The sequence below is a fragment of the Podarcis erhardii genome, assembly GCF_964252035.2.
Source record: "Podarcis erhardii genome assembly, chromosome: 1".
Lineage (NCBI taxonomy): Eukaryota > Metazoa > Chordata > Lepidosauria > Squamata > Lacertidae > Podarcis > Podarcis erhardii.
In genome coordinates this window covers 5435875-5446339 of record NC_138497.1, presented here as the reverse complement: position 1 = coordinate 5446339, position 10465 = coordinate 5435875, and the positions used below count along the sequence as shown (strand labels likewise).

Below are 10465 nucleotides of genomic sequence, written 5' to 3'. Positions count from 1 at the left end.
AAAGACTGGATCTTACGCAGAGACCTAGCTTGCACAGCAATCATTAAGACCGTGCCAAAATGATGCTAAGGCATGCCGAAGAGGTGCGGAGGTCCTATTTATAAGGGTGTGGGTGTGGGTGGGGAAAGATAGGAAATCTAACCTTAGCCCTGCCCCCCCGAAATTGCAGCCAGGCAAGCGAGTTAGCAATTAAGACAATGCAAAAAGAAAACGAGAGCGCGGCGGGTAAAACCTTTTGGGCTGGGGAGGGAGAAAGAGAGGAAAGAAAATACCCCCCCCACCAGAAATAAATGATATATTTTTTAAAAAAAATAATAATAAATAAATTAAAACTATAAAAGATATTGCGTTTACCTTTAAAATAATGACTCGCTTTATTTTTTATCTTTTAATATGTCGTTATAAATATATTTTGTCAAAATATATGATCATTATTGTCAAAACATTTGCACGTAAAGTCATAAATAAGGTCAAGGTGAACGGATTAAGGGATTTTTTTTTCATTAATTCTTTTTTTTTTTTTTGCTGGCGCGCACGCGCCGCTGGGTGAGCGGCATAGGTGAGAAAGAGAATTTATGGCATAACTTGATGTTCCTTTTCTTTTTTCGGAAAAAAAAAAGCACAGAAGGCCAACCCATTTTGGAACCTGGGAGGAGGACAACGTAGAAGCAGCCCCTCTTCCCCGCCACTTCCATCCCTGGGAAATTTTGGACGGGGCGGGCTGGATAGTGAGGACGAGGGACCGGAGGGAGAGAACCGGACAGGGAAGAAGTTGATTTATCACTTTTTTTAAAAGGAAAAAAAATTCTCTCTCTCTCTCTGTTTCTCTGTTTAACGACACCCACACCCTTCGACCACCATTTCCTGGTAATTCTTGAGGACCACCTTGTCGTACTCGTCCAGGTAGAGCATAGAGATGGCGCTGAGCTCGGTGGGGACGCAGCAGGCTTTGGGGATGCTGCCGTTGACCGAGTTGACCAGCGTCTGCACGATGGCGTGGTTGGTAGAGTTGAGGTGGTCAGCCAAAGGGAAAGGGCAGTCCCCGTGGCAGTAGAAAGCCTGGTAGCCCGGCGGGGCCACGATCCAGTCGTTCCAGCCCACGTCGCTGAAATCCACATAGAGCGCGTGGCGGCGGCAGTTCTTCTTGTTCTTGCGCGCGCGCTGGTGCGCGTGCTTGGGGCTGCGCTTGGCCCGGCGCGTCAGCAGCGACTGGCCCCGGCCGTCGTGGCTGAAAGTGACCAGCAGGGGCCGGAGGCGGGCCCAGTCTCCGGCCCCCAGGCGGCCCCCTTGAGGTAAAGAGCGGCTAATCCGGACATGGCTGCCCTGGTGAGTCTGTAGCGCGGGGTGGAGGGGCAAAACCTCCACGGCCAGCCCGTGGTTGGGCTGGCCGCCTGCGGTCCATCGGATAACGGCGGGGCTCACGTCGAAGCTCTCCCAGCGGCTCACGTTGTGGTGCACCAGGCGGGTGTCCAACAGGCGGGTGGCCAGGTCCTCCCCTCGGCGGAGGGGCTTCATCACCTCGTAAATGTTGATCCGGTGGAAGCCCCTCTCCCAGGAGGACGCCCCGTCCTCGCCGACGATCTGCTGTCGGAAGAGCCGCAGCTCCGCCGAGGAGATGGCCTCGCCCGACGGCACGCTGCTCAGGTTGAAGAAGTAGCGCAGGCGGGCCGGCTGGTTGGCGGGCCCCGGGACTTGCTCGAGGTGCTCTGGAGAGGGGAAGGGGACCGGGAGGAGAAAGCAAGAGACAGGACGGTTGGTGGTGGCAGGAGGAAGGAGAGACAGCAACAGAGGCGCAGAACAGACGGCGCGGTTTGGGCAAGCCCAGACAAAACCGAGCGCGCGATGGCCGTGGGTTGGGTGGCTGCCTGGGTCAGCGTCACAGGAAGGGCGCGATCCACCTGCTAAAGCACCGGGCTGGAGAGGAATAATACCCCTATCCATCTCCTCCAAGAGTAAACCCCCCCCCCTTTTGTCCATTTCATTGGGTTATCGCCACCCCCTGGCCGGCCCAGTTTACTCGGGGGGAAAGGCTCTTTTGATTGCCAGGAGGTGTCTGCTGCCTAATAGAAGCGCGCGATGACTAGAGGAGGAGCTCCATACTTGGACGCCTTGCGCAAAAGTTGCGCTGCGGGCAACAAGGCATACTTGGGGATAGCATTGCTGCGATCCTAAACGCGCTTTGCTAAGAAATGAAGCCAGGCCAGCGGGTGGTCGGGCTGCAAGGCTGCGGTTCCTGGCCCACTTATGAGGGTGCAACATTCCCCCCGCCCAGCTTAAATCCTTAGGATTCCCTTCATAGTACAATACAGCCATCATCCTGCATAAGAAAGGGCGTAGGTAACTGCTCTCAGTTTAGGAGAGTCTTTGCTTTGAACTCAGATCATCTTGCTGGTAGAGGTTCGATCCTCCGCCCCACACACTCTGGCGCCCTCTCCCCACTCTGTTCTCTGCCCCATTGTAGAAGCCTAGTGAGCTGTTTGCTCAGGCACCATTTGTGCGTCCCAGCCCTCCGAGCACGCCCTATCGTTGTTACTTTTTTAAATTTTTTGCCCCACCTTACATGTGCACGGCGCTGGCCATCGAGCCAACAGCACAAAGGACCCTGCCCGCGAGGAGGATGCAAGCACGCCTTTAGGATTCAAGAACGGGCCTTCCCATTGTCCCAGGAAGAGTTAAACCCATGCGCCTCTCCCTCTCTCCCCCCCCCCCACGCCTCTCTTTTAAAAAATACATCGGACGCTCTCCATTTAAGTGTAGATTTAGTAACTGTGAAATTCAGCCTCGCTGGATTCCCATTAGTCCGTGTACTGCGGGGTCGGGTGGCTTCTTGCGCTATCCGCCAAATTCGAATCAAGTCGTTGTTCTGTTATTTCCACACCCCCCCGTCACCTCTGCACATAAGCAGATAGCATTGTGGCCTCTCCTTCCCCTATAAGTTCTTGCACGTGCTCGTGTGATCCGTTCTTCACGGCCACGCACGCCCAGAGCACACTTCTTCTCCAGCTCTATAGTTAGCAGACGACTTTGATCCAAAAAGGAGCTACTCTTGAGGAAACAGGTTGTGCCTTGCAATAGATGCCCATTTACCAAATACGGCTTGCGAGTTGTAATTTAATAATAATAATAATAATAATAATAATAATAGTTCTTACTAATATTGCAGAGGAAAGAGTGGGCAGAAGTGTTTTAAAGCTACGTTTCCTCTTTAAATTTATTGTTAGGGGAAAAGGAGATGCTCTCTTGGTGCGCGAAACCCTCCCCCCCAAAACCCCCCTCCTTTCTAATAACAGGGGTTGCAACCAGTACAGACTCTCGGCTCCAGTAGAAAGAAGCAAACTGGCTAGGAAACATTTGGATCCACTTGCAGTTGCATCTCTCTCTCTCTCTCTCTCTCTCTCTCTCTCTCTCTCTCTCACACACACACACACACACACACACACTCCCCCCAAACAGACGCAGTTTTACGTTGGTCATTAAAAAAAAAAGCCATCTCCCTCTCTTCCCTCCCTCCGTTTCCCAAAAGGAACGAGCGGGAGTTTTTTGGTTGGTTTTTTTGTTTAAAGGCGGGGACGAGCGCTTTGATATTTCTCCATAAACTTCTAAGTTTGGTCCGGGAAGAGAGGAGGAGCGAGATGGGGGTGGGAGTAACAGAACCGGAGTGAAATCTGGAGCAGCTGCTGATGGGCGATTCAGAGAGAGAACGCCTTTCAGTCTGTGCGCACGCAGGCCGACGTTCAACTGGAGAAAGGTGGTTTAATAATATCAAATAATTTTAGTTGGCAATAGCGGTCTCAATCGTGCAAAAGTAGTCGGCAGACTTCTCTCCTCCCAAGCGACGTACTGTATCCTGCTCTTAAACCAAGCGAGCCCACTTCTCGAGAGGTCAAACCCTTCCCCTAAAACATAATGAGATCGTCTTTCTCGTATAAACGCTTCTCCAGATCCCGGTTTCCGTGTGTGAGCGCAGAAATGCCCACACAAACCCCCCGCTGTCCGTCCTCCTTAGCTGCTTCCTGGGCAAGGGAGGAGAAGGGTGGCATCCGCGCTCATCACGCCTCTCCATAGAGGGCGAGCCAGAGTCACGCCGGAGTATCACACTCGGAACCGGTTTCAATCCAAATCCATCGCATCCACAGCCCGATGCGGAGCAGGGGTGAAGGAGGAGGAGAAAACGAACTACCCCTTCCACCCCCCCCAAAAAAACCAGGGTACACTTAACCCACCCAGTCCAACCCTGGAATCTTGCTTTTAGCCCGGGTCCGGCCTCGGGCCGCCTGATCCTTTCAGGAGCATTTACTCACAAGAAAGCCCCAACCGGACACTAGGAGGGGTGCATCAGATTTCGTTCCTCCCCACCTCCCCGAAAAAAAAAAAAATCAAATTCTGAAATCCCACCACCACCAATCACCATCGTAATAGTCGGAGATCTACTCAGAAGCGCTCCGTGCGCCCCTTTCCAGTTTGCATACCTTCGTGGTGGAAGCTCCTCACGGTGTTGGCGCGGCTGGTGGACTTTTCCGGGTACTGGAGGCTGAGATCCTGCAGCTTTTCCTCCTCTTCCCCGGACTGGAGGCGATAGAGATCCAGCATGTATGAAGGGACGAGCGCCGCCTTGCTGGGCTGCGGCCGCCGCCGGAGCCCGAACATCTGGAGTAGGGTAGCCTCGAACCCGCGCAAGAGTTCATGGCTCGGGAACGGGCGGCGCGAAGTCCCCGAGGCGCCTTCTCCGTCTCCGGCCTCCCCGGCTCGCTGCTGCTGCTGCTGCTGCTGCTGCTGCTGGAGATGGTCCCCGACAACTTTCTTCTTCCCAGTCTCGGCAGGTATCAAGCTAGCACGGTTAGTACCTCCAAGCAGCACTCGGCACAATAAAATGACCATCAGGAGTCGGTTACCAGGCGTCATGGTGTCTCTGTTGGGGGGGGGGAGGGAAGGGTGTAGTTGGGTTGGGGGGGGGGGGCAGAGAGCAGAAGGAGGGGAGGGAAGAGGGGGAGAAGGAGGGAGAAAGAGGAGCAAACAAACAAGGTCCGTCAAAAATGACACACTTTAGAAAAAAGTTAAAGAAACGCACATCCCAAGCTCAAAACACAAAGCAAAACACAAACCAGATCCCCCCCCCCCCGAAAATGCAGTGCAGAACCTTACTGGGACTTTACGCCCAGCCAAATAAGACTTGGGACTTTATGCTCCCCCCCCGCAATTATCAACACCCCCCCCCCAAAAAAATTTCTCCTCTGTTTTATCTGAGCAACGATCTGCGTAAAAATGGGGTCACGAAACCAGCTGTTAATACGCGCGAACAAAGTTCCGAAAACCCATCTCTGCTTTTCGCCCATCAAAACAGGGCTTTGCACTTGTTGTTAATGGAAGTAATATTTTTTTTAAAATGCACTGGGAGAGGCTGGGAGTCGGAGGTCCCGGTTCATTGTTGAGCAAGCTTCCAGGAGGTCTCCTTGGAAAGCGCTCTCCATAGCAAGTGTCTGTTGGAGCCTTCCCGGCTGCCGGCCGCTAGCCACTAGCCACTAGGTGCCCGCGGGGTAGCCCCGTCCGTGTGGGTTTGCGGGGAGGGGACGGGGAGATCTGCAGCCCCTCTCCGGCATAAGGGCCTCGTGGATCGCGAGGGGAAGGGTGGGGGATAAACGCGGAGGGGGAAGGACGCGCTTTCTCCAGGGTCTCCAGTCGTTCTTATTTACTTCGCATTTGACAAATATCCCCGTGGGGTAAAAACTAGATCTTCATTTTTAAAAAGGAAAAAAACACACACTACAGTCCGAGCCGATGGGCGTTTACTTGGAAGTAAGCCCCCAGTAGGGCTTACTCTCAAGTAAGGGCACGGAGAGATTGCACAGAAAATGCTCTCCCCTGAAAACAAACAAACCAAAAAAACTGTTTCGAAATGAACCATTTGTTTTTAAAAGGAGCGAATAAAAGGACTCGGAAGTTTGAGAGTCCGGCGCTCGCTCACTCGCTCGCTCGCTCTCACACACAACAAGCTCCGTCTCTCTCTCTCTCCCCCTCCCTCTCTTTTTCTTGGTTCTTTTTCATCCTCCCCCTCTTTTAAACCAGAACTCACACAAGGAATGAGAAAGCGCTACTCACTGACAGAAAGCAAGGCATATAGAAACAGTCCATGGTTCTTGACAGCCAAGCGTGGAGCAGGACTCGTGGGAAAGCTCACGCGGGGAATCCGGAGTCAAGCCGCTTTGCGGAGCCGGGGAGAGTCAATCTATCGCTCGCTGCTACTGCTGCTGCTGCTTCGCCTTCTTCCTCTTCGTCTTCTTCTCCGGGCTGCGGGCAGGAGCAATCGCGCGCCACGGCTTGCTGCTCCAGAGCGACTCCTGGAAAACGAATATATTTGAATATAATGAAACTCCCGAGCAGGCTGCCTTCTGCTTTTCTTCCAGCCCCGGAGAGGGTCACGTGGGTCCGAGGAGCCAGCCTGTCAATCAGCGGGCCGCAAACTCCGCCTTCCTCCTCCTCCTCCTCCTCCTCCTCTGTCCTGGGCTCTGCAAAGGGATGTCCCACCTCCTTGGCCTCTGTCAATCTCCCCGTAGCTTTTCCTTTCCTTTCTCTTCTACTTTCCTTCTAAAGAGAGAGTGTGCGCAGCTGAGTGTGAACTGCAACTCCCTTTGGCTTGATCCAGATGCGAATCCAAAGCCTTCCCAGTCCAGGCTTTACCTTAGGTAGCTTAGCATTGTATGCACTGACTGGCAGCAGCTCTTGGGGGTTCAGACAGGAGTCTTTCTCAGTCCTACCCGGAGACGCCTTTGCATGGAACCCGGGACCTTCTTCATGCAGAGCGAACGCTCTGACCACTGAGCTACAGTCCCTTTTCTGCATGAGTGCTCCAAGACCACATTCAAAGGCAACTAGGAGGGGGCCCCAAGCCACCCCCATTTTTTTTAATGTGCTGGGGGAGTGGACTTGCAAAGAAGAGATTGTTGTTGTTTAGTCGTGTCTGACTCTTCGTGACCCCCTGGACCAGAGCATGCCAGGCACTCCTGTCTTCCACTGCCTCCCGCAGCTTGGTCAAACTCATGCTGGTAGCTTCGAGAACACTGTCCCACCATCTCATCCTCTGTCGTCCCCTTCTCCTTGTGCCCTCCATCTTTCCCAACATCAGGGTCTTTTCCAGAGAGTCTTCTCTTCTCATGAAGTGGCCAAAGTCTTGGAGCCTCAGCTTCAGGATCTGTCTTTCCAGTGAGCACTCAGGGCTGATTTCCTTCAGAATGGAGAGGTTGGATCTTCTTGCAGTCCTCTGTCGTCCCCTTCTCCTTGGGCCCTCCATTTTTCCCAGCATCAGGGTCTTTTCCAGGGAGTCTTCTCTTCTCATGAGGTGGCAAAGAAGAGATGCCTCAAACCAAAATGACTCATCTTAAGGCAAAGGGGAGGTATGTACAGCTGCGCCTGTCCCTTGATGCCTGCCATCACACCTCTGCAACGCAGGAATCTCAGCTCAAGCATCCATGACAGATGGCTGTCCAACCTCTGCTTATAAACCTCCAAGGAAGGAGAGTCCATCACCTCCAGAGCGAGAGATTGGACCAGATGACCCTCAGCATCCCTTCCAACTGTACAATTCTGTGATTGTATGAAATAAAGGTATTGGTACACTCCATCTGGTATGCAAGCTACCTGCCCGCAGACTGTCTCGCCAGCGTGGTGCATGCTCTGGTTATCTCCTGCTTGGACTACTGCAATGCGCTCTACGTGGGGCTACCTTTGAAGGTGACCTGGAAACCACAACTAATCCAGAATGCGGCAGCTAGACTGGTGACTGGGAGTGGCAGCCAAGACCATGTAACACCGGTCCTGAAAGACCTACATTGGCTCCCAGTACGTTTCTGAGCACAATTCAAAGTGTTGGTTCTGACCTTTAAAGCCCTAAATGGCCCAGTATACCTGAAGGAGCGTCTTCACCCCCATCATTCAGCCCGGACACTGAGGTCCAGCTCCAAGGGCCTTCCAGCAGTTCCTCACTGCGAGAAATTAGGTTACAGGGAACCAGGCAGAGGACCTTCTCAGTAGTGGCACCTGCCCTGTGGAACATCCTTCCATCAGATGTCAAGGAAATAAACAACTATCTGACTTTTAGAAGACATCTGAAGGCAGCCCTGTTTAGGGAAGTTTTTAATGTTTGATGTTGTCAGGGCTGCCTCTAGGTCCCAGCTCACAGAGGACCAACGCCAGGCTGATATTATGTACAAAAGTCTTTATTGAAGTATAATTTCCATTTTAAAGCCAGAGCGTGCAACCCTACGTCTAGACTCTAGATCGGCGAAGTCCTATCTGAATCACTTCCCCTTCCGCACCAGTTTAAGATCCTAGCCCTGCTCCACCTTCTGCGCTGCTCTTTCCTCCTCTGGGTCCTCCTGCCCTCTGGGGCATTGCCCTTCCTGGACTCTTCCGACGCTGAGTCGCTTAGCTCCTCCCCTTGCCTCCGGCGTGCTTTAGGACCCGGTTCCCAATCCTCACTCTCTGCTGTCCCGCGCTCCTGTACATTTGAACTTGCTTCTCGCACCAACCCAGTGACCTTTCTCCTAACCGTTACACTGCTTCTATCACTGCTTCCCTCTTCCGTGACACTGGCCGGATCTGACCTCCCCTCCGTTGTACGACTCTCCGAGGAAGGCGTGGTCAGCTCTGCCTCGTCTTCTCTCCCTGGTGGGGGAAGTACTGGTCCCGATGCCTGGGACCCTTCCCCCCCACTCTGCTCTGGTGGGGAAGCTGGTCCTGATCTCCAACTACTACTCTGGGAGTCCCTGCTCCCCCCTTGCTCCTGGGGCGTTCCCCTTGGGACCCCCCTACCCCTGGCCACTGGCGCTCCCTTCTGTGAATCTTCCGATTCGCTGGAGAGGCTTATGGAATCCCTCGGACCACTGTCTCCTCCTACACTGCCCTCTGATTCCTCGCCCTCACTCTCCATCTCCCATCTTCCCTGTGCCTCTGCTCCTGAGCCCCTGACAGATGTTTTATTGTGTTTAATATTCTGTTGGAAGCTGCCCAGAGTGGCTTCAGAAACCCAGCCAGATGGGTGGGGTATTATTATTATTATTATTATTATTAATAATAATAATAATAATAATTACAGAGTACCCACAGAGGTCCTAGTACAGGCATCCCCAAACTCGACCCTCCAGATGTTTTGGGACTACAATTCCCACCATCTCTGACCATTGGTCCTGTTAGCTAGGGATGATGGGAGTTGTAGTCCCAAAACTTCTGGAGGGCAGAGTTTGGGGATGCCTGTCCTATTAGGAGGCTGGTAAAGGTAAAGGGACCCCTGACCATTAGGTCCAGTCGTGACCGACTCTGGGGTTGCGGTGCTCATCTCGCTTTATTGGCTGAGGGAGCCAGCGTACAGCTTCCGGGTCATGTGGCCAGCATGACTAAGCCGCTTCTGGCGAACCAGAGCAGCACACAGAAACGCTGTTTACCTTCCCACTGGAGCGGTACCTATTTATCTACTTGCAATTTTTGGCATGCTTTCGAACTGCTAGGTTGGCAGGAGCAGGGACCGAGCAACAGGAGCTCACCCTGTCGTGGAGATTCGAACCGCCGACCTTCTGATTGACAAGTCCTAGGCTGTTTAACCCACAGCGCCACCTACCAGGAGGCTGGTAGTGTCCAACAACTGCATTTTTTTTGTCAGATCACATGTTTGGGCTCATCGCTTGATGACCACGTCACCCAGTGACAACGTGCATGTGCCAAACGGGTTATCACCACCAATTTCACACTGCAGAGAGGGCTTGCTTCACACATGGTGTCAGTTCATCCATCAAAGCCTTGTTAGCACACAAGGGCCTCAGGACTATCTACCAAAAACAGCTGAGGATGTGACCTCTCCACCCACACACAGAAAAGCATGGGGGATATGAGAGAGATGGGAATATGCCAGAGCCCATTTATTTTGCTCATCCAATTTGCAGATACCAAACTGGGAGGGGTAGCTAATGCTGCAGAAGACAGAAGCAGAATTCAAAATGACCTCAACAGATTGGAGAACACAGCCCAAACTAACAAAATGTACAGGTGAAACTCGAAAAATTAGAATATCATGGAAAAGTTCATTTATTTCAGTAATTCACAGTGGCGTAGCGTGGGGGGTGCAGGGGGGGCCGGCCGCACCGGGCGCAACATCTGGGGGTTAGGGTTAGGGGGCGCAAATCCACGGGTTAGGGGGCGCAAATTACTTGTCTTGCCCCGGGTGCTGACAACCCACGCTACGCCACTGGTAATTCAACTTAAAAGATGAAACTAATATATGAGATAGACTCATGACATTCAAAGCAAGATATGTCAAGCCTTTATTTGTTATAATTGTGATGATCATGGCATAAGTTGAATTACTGAAATAAATTAATTTTTCCATGATATTCTAATTTTTCAAGTTTCACCTGTATTTCAATAGGGAGAAATGTCAGGTTTCGCACTTAGGCTGAAAGAACCAGATGACAAATATATG

General features: G+C 52.4%; 1 protein-coding gene across 1 annotated transcript; it reads right to left on the bottom strand.

Moving 5' to 3' along the window:
• Window positions 1-373: 373 nt before the first annotated feature.
• BMP4 (bone morphogenetic protein 4) lies at window positions 374-6404 on the bottom strand. The gene is made up of 3 exons (XM_081877033.1): window positions 6097-6404; window positions 4470-4909; window positions 374-1706 (listed from the first exon to the last, which is right to left on the bottom strand). The coding sequence occupies exons 2-3, from the start codon at window positions 4900-4902 to the stop codon at window positions 832-834; spliced, it is 1308 nt and encodes a 435-aa protein (XP_081733159.1). The 5' UTR covers window positions 4903-4909; window positions 6097-6404; the 3' UTR covers window positions 374-831.
• Window positions 6405-10465: the final 4061 nt, after the last annotated feature.